At 42.0% G+C, this 18,680-nt stretch overlaps 2 protein-coding genes across 5 annotated transcripts; one reads left to right on the forward strand and one right to left on the reverse strand.

Moving 5' to 3' along the window:
* The first annotated feature begins 1 nt into the window (after nucleotide 1).
* IKZF5 (IKAROS family zinc finger 5) lies at nucleotides 2-7,654 on the forward strand. Of its 2 annotated transcripts, none has more exons than XM_039237911.1 (3): nucleotides 2-184; nucleotides 2,199-2,381; nucleotides 3,592-7,654. In XM_039237911.1, the coding sequence occupies exons 1-3, from the start codon at nucleotides 52-54 to the stop codon at nucleotides 4,533-4,535; spliced, it is 1,260 nt and encodes a 419-aa protein (XP_039093842.1). In that variant the 5' UTR covers nucleotides 2-51; the 3' UTR covers nucleotides 4,536-7,654. The 2 variants fall into 2 exon arrangements, with proteins under 2 accessions (XP_039093842.1, XP_039093843.1); XM_039237912.1 differs by having other exon boundaries at nucleotides 127-180.
* PSTK (phosphoseryl-tRNA kinase) lies at nucleotides 6,453-16,953 on the reverse strand. Of its 3 annotated transcripts, none has more exons than XM_039237915.1 (7): nucleotides 16,676-16,953; nucleotides 14,307-14,598; nucleotides 13,858-14,056; nucleotides 11,809-11,884; nucleotides 11,222-11,315; nucleotides 8,241-8,337; nucleotides 6,453-6,531 (listed from the first exon to the last, which is right to left on the reverse strand). In XM_039237915.1, the coding sequence occupies exons 1-7, from the start codon at nucleotides 16,889-16,891 to the stop codon at nucleotides 6,498-6,500; spliced, it is 1,008 nt and encodes a 335-aa protein (XP_039093846.1). In that variant the 5' UTR covers nucleotides 16,892-16,953; the 3' UTR covers nucleotides 6,453-6,497. The 3 variants fall into 3 exon arrangements, with proteins under 3 accessions (XP_039093846.1, XP_039093844.1, XP_039093847.1); XM_039237913.1 differs by having other exon boundaries at nucleotides 6,456-6,531; nucleotides 8,116-8,337; XM_039237916.1 differs by lacking the exon at nucleotides 16,676-16,953 and adding an exon at nucleotides 16,483-16,631 and having other exon boundaries at nucleotides 6,456-6,531; nucleotides 8,116-8,337.
* Between the last annotated feature and the right edge of the window lie 1,727 nt (nucleotides 16,954-18,680).

Below are 18,680 nucleotides of genomic sequence, written 5' to 3' on the forward strand. Positions count from 1 at the left end.
TTTAAAAAGAAAGAAAGAAAGAAGGAAAGAAAGAAAAAGAAAAAAGTAAAGATGGGTGAAAAGAAACCAGAGCCTTTGGACTTCGTGAAAGATTTCCAGGAGTATCTGACTCAACAGACTCATCATGTGAATATGATTTCTGGATCAGTTAGTGGGGATAAAGAAGCAGAGGCTCTTCAGGGAGGTAGACTCATCTTAATACTATTAAATAATTTACTTTTCCTAAATATATTAATGTTTGTGTATAGCTATTCATATGATGAAGACTACTATTGATTAATGTGAATCATTCCATTTTTACTTAGATACAGGACAATTTGTTTCCCTTTTTAAACATGTCAGATTATTGTTGAGGGAGAATGAAGCTTCCCCAAGGGCCTAACAGAGTCTAGAGAGGCATTATGGTCTCATTGAAAGGTTAGGAGTTCTAAACATCCTTCCCATCTTCTAAGTTCTGTTAGCTAACACTAGACAACAAGGAAACCAAGGGGGTCGAACATCCACTTCACTACACAAAGGATTTGGCCATTAGGAAGTCTGGATTACACCAGAGACATGATAGGAGTTTCCTTGAAATGAAGAAAGGGCTGTGTTTAACCATCTAGACCACAAACTAGGATAGAGAAAGCAGCGACCCACCTGAGCCTGCTACAGATAGACTTTGTCTTGTTTGCTTACCACACACACTGGAATTTATTCCTGAATGTAGTTCCAGGGTCAACAAACTGCAGCCCATGGCCCCCGCCTGGACTGCTAATGGGTTTTGTATGACCTGCAAACTAAGAAAGTGATTTCTAGATTTTAAAATGGTTGGGGTGGGGTGGGGGAACCAAAACAATACTATAACATACCATGCAAAGTGTATGAAATTCAGAAGTCAGCATCCATAAATAAAGTTTTATTGAAACATAGCCACATTTGCTTGTTAACACATTTTCTTTACCTGTTTTTATACTGTAACAGCAGAGTTGAGTACTTGTGGAGAACATGTGGCCTATAAAGCCTCAAAGTATTTACTGTCTGATCCTCATGGGAAATTTGTTGACCCCTATGAAGATGGTATGTGGCTCTATAGTCCAGGGACCAGCAGCAGTAACCAGGCATCACCAGGGAGCTTGGCAGACGTGTAAAATGCCAGTCCTCGCTGCGGGTCTACTGACTCACTCTGTATTTTAACAAGCTCCCCATGTGATTAATATACATACACATTAAATTTTTAGAGTCACTGGCTTGAGAGAGAAATCGGAGAAGGAGACATAGCCTTGTCCCTCCAGTGCAGGGGCACTGTGTTGGATATTGCATTTTCATCAAACGAAATCACTTTTCTCCTGGTGAAGCAGGGAGGACACAGTGGGGGAGGAGGCTTGACTTGTTCATACCAGTGCTGCTGTCTCCTGGGCATGGAGTACAAGTGCTTTTCCCATGAAGTTGTAGGAATGAAAATGTCCCTTCCGACACTCCAGTGTGTAGGCTCCTGGACTGGGAGTCAAGACAGCAAGCTTGTCGTCCCCACTGCTTCCTGGTCTTCCTGGTTAGGAGTACTTGCCCCTTCAGTTTCTTTATAGATACAGAGAAGTAGTCAGATCAAGTTAAAAGCAAAGGGCCGGACAGATACCTTTTAAAAAGCTTTCAAATTCTTGCAGTTGTAACATTCAGAGGTATCAGATATGGTATCTTCCTTCCTGTGCTTAATTAGAATTTTAAGATCCTAAATGCATCCCAGCATCCAGAACATGTGTGTAAACCAAATGGAACAGTGCAAAAGTCAACATTATTTGCTTGAGACTACAGTTAAAAGAGTTAGGATTTGGGGAGGTTATCGTGACTGCCAATTATAATATTTGTAGAAGTGGCTAGAATCTTAAATGTGTGTAACTTTGCCATTACTCCTTACTCCCCTCTGTCTCCTCACCTATCCCATCAGGATAATCCCCAGCCCCAGCTCTCTTCTTCAGAAGCATGTGGAGGACTGAGGAAATGCATGTGTAAGAATTTGAGATCTCTCTGTAAAAGGTTCTCAAAAACAGGATACTGCTTTTGTGTGAAATTAACCTCAATACAGAAAGTCAGCATCTTATGAGCTTAGCTTTTGTGCTAAATAAACTATCAATTTATGATTTTTTTACCACTCAAAATCAAATTGCTAAATTGAGTTGATTCTGAGATGCATAATTTCTTTTGCTGCACTTTGTTTATAGCTGGAACAGATGGTGATCAAAATGGACTCGATCACCCATCTGTGGAAGTTTCTCTGGATGAAAACTCAGGAATGTTAGTAGACGGGTTTGAAAGGACCTTCGATGGGAAGCTCAAGTGTCGCTACTGCAATTATGCCAGCAAAGGAACGGCCCGGCTTATTGAACACATTAGAATCCACACAGGTAACGGAGAAATGGCTGGGGAAGGCATTTGTCTGGGGGTAGGAGAGGGGCCAAGGAAGGCGGGTTGATCCGTTCTATAAATAGTTCTAATCGTTTAAAGTTGACAGTTGATAATACAGTATGGATAAATGGAGAAGTTACTCCATTCTTCCAAAACAATAGCATAATGAGAGGAAGTCAGGCCCCTTCTAAGAGCTTCCCCTTCGTTAGCCATCTTTCTTCTTGTTCCAGATAATTTCTCAACATGTATCTGCTTCTCAGGCTGGGCAGGTTAATGCTGACAGTAGTGTCAAGTGATAAAATGTTATTTATCTTTATCCTTAGTAAGTATGTTTCAGTTGCAGACCCAGGGACAAGGCATTTATACAGTCACAGACTACACTGCTAATCTCCAGGGCCCGCTGTAGCTACCTCACCTTCTGAGAAACCCTAACTGTGCCTGCCCTGGTCAGGTGTCCCAGCTGTGTGCCCCTGGTTTCTCATGCTGTGGGGTGGTGGCCTTCTGAGGACACCTTCTGAGGACAGGGTTTGTGTCGGGGCCACTTGGTGCCCGCAGAGCCTAAAAGAACATCTGACACATCGTAAGTACTTAGTACTTATTTGTTAAATTAATGGCTTCAAATCTCATGTTCCAGATACATATTTTATAACATTTTCAGCTCAGGGCACTAACTCAAATTATCCCTTCTGGCAGCTGGAGAGGAAGAGGAGGAAGGTAGAGGTAAATCACTGGCCATTTTGGAGGGACACTTTGCATAACTCCACTTGGACAAGGAAACTCATTTCCATTTTGAGCTTTCTGTTGAGTAGAAGGATTTTTTAGAAAGGCTTTTTGTATTTTTTCTGGAGGAAGGGGTATTTGTGTGTGTGTATGAATATGAAGAAGTGTTCATGTACAGGTGTGTACATAAACATAACTGAGGCATAACTTTGGTAAAGTTAGTGTTACATAGGGAATACTATCGTCCGTTTTGCTATTTCTTCTTTCCAAAATGCCAGCTGAAGCCATAACTTTTCCGTGACACTGACTAATAGAATGAGTCTGTATATCTCAAATTGTTGCTGATGAGTTCTTAAGCTTTATTTAAGCTTACAAGTTTCTTTGCAAAGAAATCTGACTGATTTCTAAATCTAATGAACGGACAAAACATGAAACTGTCCATAAATGAGCTACTTTTGCAGTTTCTCCCCCATTTTTCTTTTTAAACAGGTGAGAAACCTCATAGGTGTCACTTATGTCCATTCGCATCTGCTTATGAGCGCCATCTGGAAGCCCACATGCGTTCCCACACAGGAGAAAAACCATACAAATGTGAATTATGTTCCTTCCGCTGCAGTGATCGAAGTAACCTGTCCCACCATCGAAGGCGCAAGCATAAAATGGTACCAATTAAAGGTACTAGGTCTTCCTTAAGCAGCAAGAAAATGTGGGGAGTTTTACAGAAGAAAACAAGTAATCTGGGCTATAGCAGAAGAGCACTGATCAACTTAAGTCCACCTTCCATGGTGGTTCAGAAGCCAGACTACCTTAACGACTTTGCCCATGAAATCCCAAATATCCAGACCGACTCATATGAAAGTATGGCAAAAACCGCGCCAACGGGTGGCCTGCCAAGGGACCCCCAAGAACTCATGGTTGACAACCCTTTAAATCAGCTCTCAACTCTGGCGGGACAGCTGTCCAGTTTACCGCCAGAAAACCAAAACCCCGCCTCCCCCGATGTGGTCCCCTGCCCCGATGAGAAGCCTTTCATGATGCAGCAGCCCTCTGCCCAGGCAGTCGTTGCCGCCGTGTCCGCGAGTATTCCTCAGAGCTCCTCCCCCACGAGCCCTGAGCCTCGGCCGCCCCACAGTCAGAGGAACTACAGTCCGGTGGCAGGTCCGAGCAGTGAACCGAGTGCCCACACCAGTACCCCCAGCCTAGGGAACAGCCAGCCGAGCACTCCCGCTCCGACGCTGCCAGTCCAGGACCCCCAGCTCCTGCACCACTGCCAGCACTGTGACATGTACTTTGCCGACAACATCCTTTACACTATTCATATGGGATGTCACGGGTATGAAAATCCTTTCCAGTGTAACATATGTGGCTGCAAGTGTAAAAACAAGTATGATTTTGCCTGTCATTTTGCAAGGGGACAACATAACCAACACTGATTGAAAATAATCACATTATGCTTTACCTGGTTTTACCTTTTTATGTTTTAGTTTTGTTTATTGTTTTTTTTTTTTCCGGGGGAGGGGCTCATTCCTAATAAGATGTCTGCTAATTTAAAGTCTATCTATCTATATATTTATAGAATGTAAGTTTGACAGTGGAAACAAAGTTTTCTCCTTTTTTGTTTTCCATAAAAATCTGGTCAGGGTCATTTATGTATTGGAACAGTTAGACACATTGAGGTCTCTTTTTTTGTTTCATTTAGACATTTGAGAATTGGAGTGCAATCATAATCCTAACAGGTATTCATTTAAATTTCCCATATTTATGGTCCATAAAATCTTCAAAGCTTATTGCTACTCTTGGTATGTCAACATACACATTGCAGCTTGATATTATTTCTGCCATATTTCAAAATGGTAGAATTACTGCCTCTTATGAATTCTATTAACAGCTTATTTCAGTGTTAGGTAGAAGAATTGCCTTTTAACAGCACCCTTAACTGATATGCTTGTTTAGTTCACATTGCTTAAGTTGAATCAGTGCTTTCGTTTCAACTAATAATCACAGAACTATTTTCTGTAGATTTTTTTTTCCCATAAGGGAAAATGTAATAGTTCATTCTTTTTAAAGTTATAAAAATATGAGGTAAAAGCTCTGAAAAGAAATGAATGGGTTTACTATTTAAAATACCTGTTTATTCAATTTCTAGTTTAAACACCTATCTTTTTATTCTGGTTTATTGTAAAAACCACAGGTAAATACAGGAGAGTGCTAGAAATATCAGAGGATTATCTATAAAGATGCCTTTTTGTTTCTTTTAATTTGAACTTTTCATTTAAATTCTTCATTCTGACCTCATTACTATCAGGTGAGGTTGATAAGTACGCTGAGACTGTTATTCCTTCTATTCCTTTGATGACCAAAGAGGTACAGTGTAATTCATCCATCTTACTCTTCGGAAATACAGTCCTTTATAAAACAAAAAACTGAAAAATCTCTGAAATTCCATTTCCTGCCTTCTGTCAATTCATTGTCCATAATTTCTGAGAAGAGGTGGGTATAATAACATATAGGAAAATGTGATGGTGAAGTAATACTTAAAAAAATGAGAATGTGTGTCCAGAACAAATTCTGGTTTTTCCTTCAGAATTGGCCATTTGAAATATTTTCTGTGAATTCAAGTTGTAACGCTTCTTTGCAGGTCTGCCAGTTTTTCGTGTACAGTGACAAAACTATACGGAGACTGAATCGCCGCCTTAGTAGGAAAGGGTACAAAAGTAGGAAAATAGATACAAGATGCAGTGAAATGTGATATTTAATTTGTTTACAAAAATAAGACTTGCTAAATCTAGAATAATTTTGAATAGGAGGCTATTGTTTTTTATTGTGTAATAACTAGCTTACTCTGAAGAGAGCTTGGTCAAACAATAAAATATATTGTTACTAACTGCTGGTTTCTGTGTACTTTGCAAAAGTTTTATTTTTAATTTGGTTCAGATCTTTAAAAAGTGTTACTAATTGGCTTCGTAAAGAGAATATCCTAACTCTTAAGCATTTATTAAACAAAAAAGACCTCAACTCTTCTATAGTGACTAAAAGGGAAATGACAGTGTGTGTCCACAGAGCCCCCAAGTGCCAAGTTAATGGACCTTCTGCCCTCCCTTCCAAATGCAAGGAAGCCAGTAAAATGAGTTCTTGTGGTTTCATATCCAGTCGAATCTAATCTCAGCGGCATTGTTCAGAGCGCAGCAAGGAGTCTGTCCAAACCATCAATAGCTCTCTTCCTTGTGAAATCTGAGGCTTATGAATCTACAATTGTGTTTCTCTTCTTGCCTCACTCACTCACTGCTCAGATCCGCTTTAATGCAACCATTTCCAAATCTAACTTGGCTCTAGTATTGCTGTATTGCCAGGAGAAGCAGGTTGCCGTCATTTGGAAGCTTTTACAATTGTTCTCTTCATCCTTTGTATTCTTCAAACGAAAGCAATACTCTAAGATAGAAAATGAGAGATTTCATTAAAGAAAGAGGAAGGATTCTCTCATTAAAACCAGTTTATTAACACTATATTCTGGGCCAAATAGTGACAAACACTTTTTTTTATTCTCACAACTAAAGATAGATGTTTTGAAGGTACCTTTTAAACAGAAAATACCTTTGTTTCATAATTACAAACTAGAATTAGAATCCTAATTTTCCTAGGACTTAAAAGAGCACAGGCCGTGTTCCAAAGCCATCAGTGCTTGAGAGCTACAATTAATTCTAAATGCACTAAAGTTTTTGAATCAAATCTACCTTAAAAACTTTTTTAGTATTGTATTTTTAAAAAAGATTTTATTTAAATTTTCTGTGAGTTAAATTTTATACATGGGAAGATGATACTGTCTTCCATTAAGTGTTGAACATGTTTCTCCCATTTTATTTTTAATCAAATATTTTATAGTAATGAGCTGCTAGGAAAAGTTGAACATGAACTATTTATAGTACTTTGCTGTGAAAGGCAATGTTCTGAAACTAAATTTATTTTTGTTCAGTGAACATAAGTTTAGATTTTTAAAGTTCGTAGATAATTTATCTCCACTAATATTTTTTTAATAAACTGTGAAGAGATTAACGGAATAATTTCATTTCAGATTTTATTAATTGAGTATGTAGCTACAACTTCTTGAAATTCAAGTAAAGGCTAGACTTTTACTTTGAATATTTTCCAATGCTATTTCATTTTAGAAATAAGTGTTTGCCATTTATCTGCAGAATTGTTTGACAAAGGGGATATTACTTAAAAAATGTTGAGATAAACTTCATTTTAAGTTCTACAAAAATATTTATCAAGTGGATGTATTATTTTTAAAGAAATTCCCAGCTAAGGACTTTTTCATTAAATAATCTTATTAGAGGGTATATGATTTCTACAACTTGTTTTTGTTAATATGTACTTTGATGTAAAGAACATATTTTATATGCAAAACATAAAACTTGAGTATGGTTGCAAAACACTATATTGTTTAGGGATTCCAGAAAGCAGTTGGATGCTAAAATAACCAGATCTAGTCTGTAGTTCTTATTGTGAATGAAGCTTTGCTTTTGTAATACATGAATAAAAAAATAACACTTTTTATTGATCTCGATTTTTCTTCTTTGAAAACTAGGATCCAATTAGTGTTCTTAGTAATTTTCCAGTATGTAAACTTAATTAAAAAAAAAAAAAAAGTTTTACGTCTACACTGGTTTGAATTTGTCGATGCCTGACCCATGAGAAGATCTGCCATATGAGTTAAAACCAAAACCAGCTCCATGCATCCACACCTTGTCTTCCTCCTTCTCTGCTTTATTGAGGGTGCATTAAACAAAGACTCCCGGCCCCACCAGCCCTACCCTAAGGGTTCTGGTACGTAAATGGGGAAGCCTCCCTCTGATGCTCAATTATCCATGTCAAATCTGACAAGTCACCGACTGAAGTAATTTCTATTCTGACAAATGGATCTTTAGAAGGGACTTTTTGTTTTGTGACTCCCATCACTGGCCTAGAAAACATCCAGTATTACAAAATTGTTTTATTTTGCAAACTCAACCAAACCTGGATATTTGGGAGCTCCGAAGTTTTAATGCTTTGAAAAATATTTCTGGACAATGTTATCTTTCTCATAACAGAAAAAAGAAATAACGTCTGATACGTCTATGGTTTGTGGAAAGCACAGGTACTTTTTGTTTCCTTGTCTTAGGTCTTCCAAAAACTCTGCTTTGAGCTTGTTGAGTTCTTCTGCTAGAAACTTCATGTTGGAAGGAAGCACTCGTTCATCTAAAATGAAAAGACGCTTATTTGTGTAAACTAAATCAGGCCAGGCTGTCTAACAACATCAGGAAATTAATTTGAATACTTCTGACAAACTGATCAGCTTACTTTGTTAGTCACAGTTGAGTTGGTGTACTATGTCGGCAAAAGGTCACATTGACATGATAACGAAAAAAATCTTTTAAATAACTTGCTATGCCATGCATAAGGAGAAAAGTTAAGTCTGAAGGAGATTTTTTTGTTGTTGACAAGATAGTTGGTTTAGAATGTTCTTGAACTAACTGGTAGGAAGGCAAAAAGGCAGGAATAGGAAATGATAGTGTGGTTGAAACTGTAGTACATAATCTCTAGAGTATCTCCAACGTATAACTTCCTACCAGGATGGAAGTGTTCTGGATCTGCCCTCTTCAATACAGCAGCCACTAGCCACGTGAGTAATGTCACTGAGGAACTAGGTTTTTATTAATAAACAGCTTTACTGAAGTAAATTTGCATACCATACCCTTTATTCATTTAGACTACAACTCGGGGCACCTGGGCGACTCAGTTGGTTAAGTGTCTGACTCTTGATCGCACTTCAGTTCATGATCTCGAGGTTCAGGAGAACGAGCCCCGCGTTGGGCTCTGTGCCTCCAGATTTCTCCCTTCTGGACCTGTCATGTGGTTGGACTCAAGCAATGTGTGGCCTTCGGTGATGGCTTCTTTCACTTCATACAACATTTTCAAGGGTCATCCTGGCTTCTCTGAGTAATGCGGACACGAACATTTGTGTACACATTTTTATATGAACAAGGGTTTTCACTGCTCTTTCCCTGGCAGTGGAATTGCTGGGTCCTGCGGTAACTACGTTTACTCGCTGCAGGAACCGCTCGGTTGTCTGCCAAAGCAGCAGACGGGGTCCGGACTGCCCTACATGCTCACCGCCTCTTGGACTCTTTGATTTTGGCTGGCATAGCGAGTGGGTTCAGTGGCCTCTCATGGTTTTGGTTTGCATTTTCCAGATGACTAATGATGTCAAGTATGTTTTCTTGCGGTTACTGGCCTGTTGTGTATCCTCCCTAGGGAAGGATTCACAATCCTTCACAATCCTATTCAGATCCTTTGCCCACTTTTAAAATTGGGTTATCTTTACTACTGAGCGGGAAGAGTCCTTTATCTATTTTGGATGCAAGTTTCTTATGAGATATATGATTTGCAAGTATTTTCTCCTGATCTGTGGGTTGTCTTTTCACTTTCTTGATGGTAGGAGAAATGAATTTCTAATTTCATTTAAGCATAGATCTAGAAGCTACTACCACCTCCCTCACCAAAAAAAAAGGTTTTTTTTAACGGGTGGGAAATGAGTCACGAGTGATTCAAGCGTGAACCTATTTCCCTCTCTCCTTTTCATTTTATACAGAAGACAAGGAAGGCAAATGATTGAATGAGAGCTCCTGCAACTATTTTTGTTTCTGTTCTAATTATATTGCTGTTTCTGTTCCAGGCCTGTGCTTTTCGAACTCTGGATTATAACCTACAAGTGAGATGCAGGCTGCAAGCCATGTTTATCTAAAATGGAATCAAATAGAAGGTGATGGTTTTGTGAAACTTGTTGCTGTGCACGTGTGTGTGTGTACTGGGTTACACACTCAGGCACAAGATAAAATCTGCTTATAAATTGTGGTTAAAAAAAGTAAGAAACACACCATATGGTTAGTGTATTGTTTCTTTTTCCAATGTTCTAAGCTGTTGTAAAGGTATTAATAATAGATGCTGAGGATACAGGGAACATAACAAAGCACAGACTAGAGTCAGACTTGACTCTGAACCCAGGTTATCCAAGTATCTAGGAGCTGTTCAGCCTTGGGCAAGTTATTTGATCCTCTTAGAACCTTCACTTCCCCATTTGTAAAATTACACCTACCTCATGAGGCTGTAAAGACTGGAAACAGTATGCATTAGGCACTTGGCATGTAAAAGCTCAAGAAATGTTAGGCTGCTACTAGTTTTTAAGTCAAATTTTAAACAGTGTAGAGTTCAATATTTAAAACCTAAAGGAGTTATTTTTTTTAAATGTTCATTTATTTTGAGAGAGAGAGAGAACGAGGAGGAGAGGCAGAGAGAGAGAGGGAAAGAGAATCCCAAGCAGGCTTTGCACTGTCATCGCAGAGCCTAAGGGGGGGTTTCCATCCCATGAATGATGAGATCATGACCTGAGCCGAAATATAGAGTCAGATGCTTAGCCAACTGAGCCACCCCGGCGCCCCTCAAGGAGTTATTTTATAAAACTGCCACGCATGGCATCTAAGTTCAGATGGACAATACACTGAGCTTGCTGACTGGACATGCGGCCCCTGACCACCTCTCCCCATTCCTTATTTCAGCTGATTCAATGGCCTCTTTTCTGCCCTAGGACCTACCAAACAACTTCACCTTAGGGCTTTAGCACCTGTGTCCACTGCCTGGAATGATCTACCTCCAGATACCTGCATGCTGCCTCTTTCTGTTATTCATATCTCTGCCTAACTATCACCTCTGAGAAGCCTTCCTGATTACCCTTTAAAAGCTGCTCTCCCGTCACTCTACGCTGCCTCACTCCATTTTAGTTTTCTTCAGGGCACCAGCAGAGACTCATGCATTTATCTGTCTCTCTCCTCAGAGTAATATTCTGCTCCCTGTGACATGCCAGTATCTAGAATAAAACCAGGTCCAGAGGAGCCGCTCAATAAAAATGTTTTGAATGGATGAATATACCCTGCTCTGGGGTAGAATTTTTAGTTTTGTAGAATCCAGTTGCATAGTGAAACGAAAAACATGACGTAAACGTGACAGAAAGCTAATCGACTACCCAAGGGAACAAGAACAGCAGCACAGTCGTGTCAACTAAACCCCACGCACCTGCCCAACATACCTTTTGCTTCCCTCATCGTCTGAGAGACAATCCTTCGGAGCGTCTGATCAGCTTGATGAAGAACGTTGGTTGAACAAATCATTCTGTCTGTTTCCTGTGCGATACAGACACTGTTACTGGAAGGTTGGAAGTTTTATAAAAGAGGTGGCTAAAGTGTGATATGTATCTGATGAGACTAAAAGGAAAGTTACGGTGGCTTTTATGTTCCAGTTGTCCCTCCCTACGAGATAAGTCCATCTAGATGACAGGTGCTGGCAATCTGCCTAATAGCGGACTCTGTCTGCAGCGCTTGTCACTACTTGCGGTGCAAGTGCTCCTGTCCTTGTCATCTCAAGCTACTAACACCAACGTCTGTTACCGGCTCTAACATTTCTGAAAATGTGACCATCGGCTTTGACCAGCTGCTGCACGCAGCCAGCAGGGCGCCACTGTGGCCAGCTGGCAGAAGCCAAGTGCCGCTGAGATGCCCAGGCGGCGACAAAGGCATTTTCCACATTTTACTCATATTTTTACATTCGACTCAAAAAGACCTTCTTTCAAAAAGTTGTACCTTACCGTTTATACTATATCTGTGCTGGAAGATTTACCTTTTGTTCCACATTGTCCTCAATATATTTTACTGGATTTTCCAAAGCAGTAAGCAATAAATCAGTCAACTTCAGGCTAGAAGAGAAGGTGAGATCAAATGAATCCTTCTATCAAACATCTTTTTTTTAAAAGAACTTGTGTTTATGAATACTGAATTGAATTCTAGAGGAATAAATGTGCTATAATCCAAAGATCCTATGCCAAAGGGGGAAAAACGAAATGATTTGGAAACTACCTTCTACTTGCAAAATCCAATGTAGCTCAAAAAAAAACTATAAGGCAAAAGAATCCCCTTATTTTAAAAATATTAATTTCCTAGGACTCACTTCAATAAGCATTGAAAAGACATTCTCTCTTTTCCCTCTTTAAGTGCTAAATTTTAGGCTACTCTAATTATTTTATTCCCTAAAGAAGGGACTTCTGGCTTCTGCTTATTTACTGGGTGGGCTTTCGCAAAGTTCCCCACTGTCAATGGGCCATGGAGGGTTCAGGTAGAATTCATTCATTCATTCACAACCATGTATGTGAAACTATGTGTGAAGCTGGGGCTTCACACAGCAAGAGCCCTACCCTCTCTAAGCCCAGTAGGGATTACATGATCTCCATTAGGAGACAGATAATTAAATCAGCAAGATTTATAATTTCAGACAGTGACAAGTGGATGAGTGAAGACAAAGTCATGGTGTTAAGAGAGTCCAACTAACATTCTTCATGCTAGGATGGTCAGGAAAAGTCGGGGCGCCTGGGGAGTTCAGTCAGTTGGTCACCTGACTTCAGCTCAGGTCATGATCTCACAGTTTGTGAGTTGGAGCCCCGTGTCAGGCTCTGTACTGACAACTCAGAGCCTGGAACCTGCTTCCGATTCTGTGTCTCCCTCTCTCTCTGCCCCTCCCCTGCCTCAAAAATAAACATTAAAAAAAGAAACCTCAGCAGTAGTTTATTTCATAAACCCTATAAACAAGTTACTTAAATCCAAATTTTTTTTTTTTTTTTGGTAAGTTAAAGTATGTATTATAAAATGCATGGAAACTGTATCCTGGGAACAAAACATTTTGAGGAATGAATTTTAAAAATTAGCCATTTAAAAACTGCTGGTCCCCTGTGGACAAGTTAGGCAGGAGCTAAGAAAATGAGGGCAATATAGCTCTAGAACTGTGCTGTCTGAGAAAATAGCCACTAGCCACATGAGGCCATTTAAGCTTAAAGTAATTAAAATAAAATTTAAAATTCAGGCCGTCCGATGCACCGACTATATTTCAAGTGCTCAACAGTCGCGTGTGGCCAGCAGCTACTACACTGGACAGTACAAATGTAGTACATTTCCAGCAGCGAAAATTCCATTAGAAACGTGCAGCCCCAGAACTCTCAAGGCATATATCACAAATGAAAGCATGAGCGCCGCAGCCAACAGGCATCACATACATGCAGTGGTCTAACTACAGGGAGGTCTGAAGCACAATCAGGACCCTAGACTACTTCCGCTCTTTCTTCCAGTGAGAAAATTACTGGGCAACCTATTTAGACTGTGCTACTGTGGCAAGAGTTTCAAAGATGTGTCCGCCCCTGCATTCCTTGCTCTGATCTCTGGGTGAACACAGTCCTTTTTTTAAAAGTTTATTTATTTATTTTGAGAGAGAGATAGAGTGTGTGTGGAAGGGGCAGGGGTGGGGGATGGGAATCTCAAGCAAGCTCTGTGCTGTCAGCACGGAGCCTGATGTGGGGCTTGAACTCCCAACCTGTGAGCTTATGACCTGAGCTGAAACCGAGAGTCGGATGCTTAACCGACTGAGCTGCCCAGGTGCCCCTGGGAGAACAAAGTCTTAACCAAAGTACACATGTGCCCGCAAACTTGGGCTCACATCTGAGCCGCCAAGAGCTTGGGGACTCTGGGCAAACTGACTTTCTCACTCATCTGCGTCTTCTTTAGAAAGGAGAGAGAGCAATCTCCGTGGCTTGTGTAAGAGTTAACCAAGTGGCCATGGGTAAAGCCAGGAGCACAGTGCTCCCTCAGGGAGGCACCCAGGAAAGCTCAGCCTTGCTTAGGATACCTGGTTTCTGGAGAACATGCTGGACTCTCAATTGTGAGGCTGTTGCGTTCCCAAGCATTTTTCTCGGGGTTGGGCTTTTCCAGCTTTCTTCCCATCAGGTGGATGGTCTGGGCGGGCAGTGCCTGGGGTCTCTGGCCATTCCTCTGCAGACAGGTCTCCACAGGACAATCTAAAAACAGCTGGCAAAAGCCTAATGAATCTGAAAGCAATTTGAAACCGCAAAATTAGTGCTGCGCTATTTTCCAAAATGCAAAATAAACAAATCAGGCAAATTATCCCAGCCACTGCAGGAGAAACCACTAACCACTCGGGCAGTACTGAACGTCTAGCTTTGAAAATTAAGTACATCTATACTAACTTCCTGATCCAATTAGATTCTCACTAAAGGCGGTCATGATTTTGATATGCAAACAAACATCTGTGGGCACGAAAAAAAATGTTTTAATTACATTTCCGAGCCAGTTGGTAGACTTCATATCTCATACTTTGATAATAAAAGTTGTCATCTAAAATCAAAAACAAAGGTCTAGAAACAGCAGTCTTCGTTAAGAGATAGCAAGACGGGGCCTCGGGTGCCGCAGAAGATATCAGATCTTGATCCTTTAAGCAGGTTATAAAATCCTCCCACATGGCTTCAGTCCTGTTGGGTGGGGCAGACATCTGACACCCGTTAATGACAGCCATCAAGAAGTATTCTAGGTACTTCAACAGTTCCTGTCGAAGCAACTTCCATTGGGATGGCTATAAAAGAGGGAAAAATTAGAATTTATATTAGGCTTTGGTCGATAGGGTGCTCATGCCTATTGCCATCCACCCCGTGTGTGCAGCTCACTGCTAATTAAACCATTTGGAATTCTCTGACCATGACTTGTTTCATTATGCCTCCTATGTCTTCCTGTCTCCTGTTTCGTCTCCCCAGAAGCTTCTGCTCACTGATGCTAGCCCTCTGAAGTCTCCTCAGATACATCCATGCAGAAGGCAGCTCAGACCCTCCCTTGCCTACATGACACCTTGCTTTGCACAGACTGGGTCTCCACTCTAGCGGGGCTTACACTCTTCAGGCATTTGTTTGCACATCTCTGACTCTCTGCTAGATCAAGAGTCCACCATCTAACTAGCCTCCAGCCGTGGGTCAGACACCTGAGAGGTGCTCCAGTACATGATATGACTGAATGAGTAAATAAAGAATGAAAAGCTGTTATCATCCAGGAGAAATGAGGAGCCAAAATCAATACCCTGACAAAATAAAATGATGTGGCTTAGATAAAGCAATGCTGGTTTGCCCTTGACACGAGAAAAGCTGTGGACAGAAAAGATCAGTCGAAAGGGGCCTGGGTCAAGATGAAAGGCCTTCAGGCTAACGACAGAGTTGGAATGGGATGGGGAAAGTGAGACTGAAGGGAAGAGAATAAATAACTTGAGAACACAGGTAATCTTGTGCCATTCAAGGAATGTGGAGAGCAGGTCCAGGCTGGAGAGAAAACATAGGAACAGGAAATAAGGGTCCCTCTCCTGCCTGTCCATGCCTTACCACATCACTGACATTACAGCACATCCAACAAATACATCAGCTAAACCTACTATTAGGAAAACATGATCACTTCCTAAAAGGTGAGATTTCCTACTCATGGTGACTAGGAGAGTCCCACAGCTTTCATCTACAGGGGTGAGTGGAAAAAAATATATAATAATAAAAGTGAGGAAATATCCCAGCAAATATGACGATACATATCAACAACTTTCAACTTCCACTCAAGTGGTAAAAATACTATCATCCAACTAAGTCGAGTGCTACCAGGGACTTGATACTGTAGTCACCTCACAATTAAACAAGGGAAAGTATGTGTAACTTTGCAGGCGTGGTCCAAAATGTTTCCATCCACCAAATGTACTATAATTTTACATATATACTTAGAGAGTGGAAATGTATCATATTCGCATTTTATTTAGGTGCACCCACCTACACACACATGCTGAACGACAAATCTATTTAAAATTTTCAGAATGTGTCAGAGTATCCGGTCTAGGGGGAGAACGAGATGGGAGACATGAATCCCCCAGAGGTCGCACTTTTCTTGTGCTTCTCCAAGGGGATGCGTCTCCCGTGCAGCTTGTGATTTGAAGGCTTAAAGAGAAGCATGTACTTGGAACATACAAGCAGGTGCCTAAACACAAGCCCACTACTTCATCAGGTGGTCACCTGAGAAACGGCCATGTTTTCCTATGCCGGCAGAGGGAGATTTACCCAGAAATGAATGAAGAGAGAGCTTCAGAGGCAGCCCTTTCATTTATACAGCCACTTTCTATTGTCATGGGAAGGACCCTAGGAATTTTGTTATTCATAATTTCGTATCCTTTTTCTTAAAAAAAAAAAAAAAAAAAAAGTCCCCCAATTGTATAAACTTGAAGACCCACAAGGATTCACCTGTGGCTGGATGTTAAACTGGCTGTGTTGAAATTTTTAAAAGATTCTGTCCCTCTCCTAAGAACAATCTTCCTTAAGGACTTTTCAAGAGCATACTTGACTACGGGGGGAGGGGGTACCATCTTGCACGCTGACAAAACCTAACGCTGTCTTAAGACTCACTGTATAGAATATACAATCCGCACATGCCCCAAATATACATATAAATCTCCGCCACGAGTCATTCTAAGATGGAGTCAACACATTCTATGGTAAATCAACTCCGCTTCTCTCGAACTCCGGTCTCCCCCGCTGTCGGGGTCGCACGTCCCACACAAGAGCGGTCCAGCATTTAGGTGGAGCCCCTCTATTTCCTTCCGCGACCAACATAGGCCCCGCCCCCTCCGTACTCACCAATGGCCGCGCGCTCGCCTCCTCCCCGAACGCGTCCGGCATGACGTCATCATAGGCGACCAAGCCGACGGCCCAGCCGCGCCCCTGCCTTAGCCGCTGGCTTAGGGCCCGCGCGAAGGTCGATTTTCCTGCCGCGGGCAGGCCGCAGAGGAGGCAGAGGCCTAGCTTCCGCGGCCCCTCGCTGTGCACTCGTCTGGCGGCCTCGGCGGTCTTCATGCTGTCGCGGGAGACGGGAGGCGGCTGGGGACGTCGTCTCCGGCTCCGTCCGCCCCGCGCGCACGCGCAGTCTCCCGCGGCCCCGCTGCGCCGCCTGGGGCCGGGAGGGAGCGCCCGCGCGTCTTCCCGTCCCGGCACCGTGCGCCCCCCGGGGGTTCCCGAGGGCTCCCCTTTGTGAGGCGAGTCCTCTAGGGTCGGGAGGCCGCGGTGATGCGTGTCCTAACTCCTGGACACTTCCCAAAGGGTCAGAGAGGCAGACTTAGTGTTCAGTTAGATTTACCCTCCCCGATGGAAACGTGCAAGCCACTAGGAATTGCGCCTCGGTCTTGCTGCCACGAAGTACCCGAGCCTGGAAGAGACTTTGGGCGTCTTCCTCCAGCGGCCTTTGAAAGGTCAAGTGGTGGAGGTCAGAATAGAGGGCGAAGCTGACAGCCCCACGGTCTCACTCCGCCTCCCCTCCTAATGTGACAGGTGGCAGGGCAAAGTAGATAGTTACTGCGCCCTGAGTCTCAGCAAGTGTGAGGAAGTGGAGGCCGGATGAGAACATCCCTAGATCTCCGTTCCGGTGCTTGCTTGCTTTCTTCTTCTTCTTCTTCTTCTTTTTTTTTTTTTTTAATGTTTTGATTTATTTCTAGAAGAGAGAGAGAGAGACAGCGTGAGCAGGGGAGGGTCAGAGAGAGAGGGAGTCACAGACTGAAACAGGCTCCAGGCTCCGAGCTGGCAGTCAGCACAGAGCCCGACGCGGGGCCCGAACCCACGAACCGCGAGATCGTGACCTAAGCGAAAGTCGGACGCTTAACCGACTAAGCCACCCAGGCGCCCCTCGGTTCCGGTGCTTTCATGCAGTGAACAGTAGGTATTTTAGTGCTGAAATACTAAGCTGTGGAGAGGCATAAAACAAATTCCCTGTGTGCAGATGTGGTGTAGAGAAGTTGAATTCAGATTCTAACTTCTACCCTATTTTAAAGGGGATTACTTCTTAGTCCTAAAATGGTGTGTTAAAACTGTGAACAAGTGAGGTTGGAATCCTCATACAGGGGCAAAATATAATCAGTAACCTAATGTTAAATCTGGTATAGATTTGACTACAGAGCCTGCATGCATACATTTTCTTTTTTCTTGAAGCTGGGACATGAGTTAAACATACTCTTAATTTCATGACATTTTGTCATTGGCAGTGCGAGAATGAGGAAGGGATGTTATGACAACGGGGCAGCAAGCCCAAGGTCCCCAGCTGAAAGCAGTATGGAAGTGGTTGCTGAGTTACGGAGTCCCCAAACTCAAATAAATGGTGTCAGCAATGAAGATACAGAACTCTGAGCAGAAATTTAGAAGTTCATTTATTGAGCCTACGCAGGTAGCTGCTTGGAACTTAAAACGTCTGGCTTAGTGACACTGGGTGTCTCTGCCCTTTTGTGCCTTCCCCTTTACCTCCTTTCCCTTTCCCCTGCCACGTCAATTGATTTAAGGATAAAGCTGAGGTGCACCTAGGTGGCTCAGTCCCTTAAGCGTCTGACTTCAGCTCAGATCATGATCTCATGGTTTGTGAGTTCAAGCCCTGCACTGAGCTCTATGCTGATAGCTCAGAGCCTATAAACTGCTTCAGACTCTGTGCCTCCCCACTTATACTTTGTCTTTCTCTTAAATAATAAAAACAAAACAAAAAAATAAAAAAAGAAAAAAGGGTAAAGCTGAGTATGCTAAGAACTTTAGGGAGGGAAAGGACCCAAACTTTCATTGCTCTGTTGGATTCTAGTTTCCATAATCAGACTGATGTATTTTTTAGTGT

This window comes from Hyaena hyaena, unplaced genomic scaffold (assembly GCF_003009895.1).
Source record: "Hyaena hyaena isolate Hyena2069 unplaced genomic scaffold, ASM300989v1 scaffold_129, whole genome shotgun sequence".
NCBI lineage: Eukaryota > Metazoa > Chordata > Mammalia > Carnivora > Hyaenidae > Hyaena > Hyaena hyaena.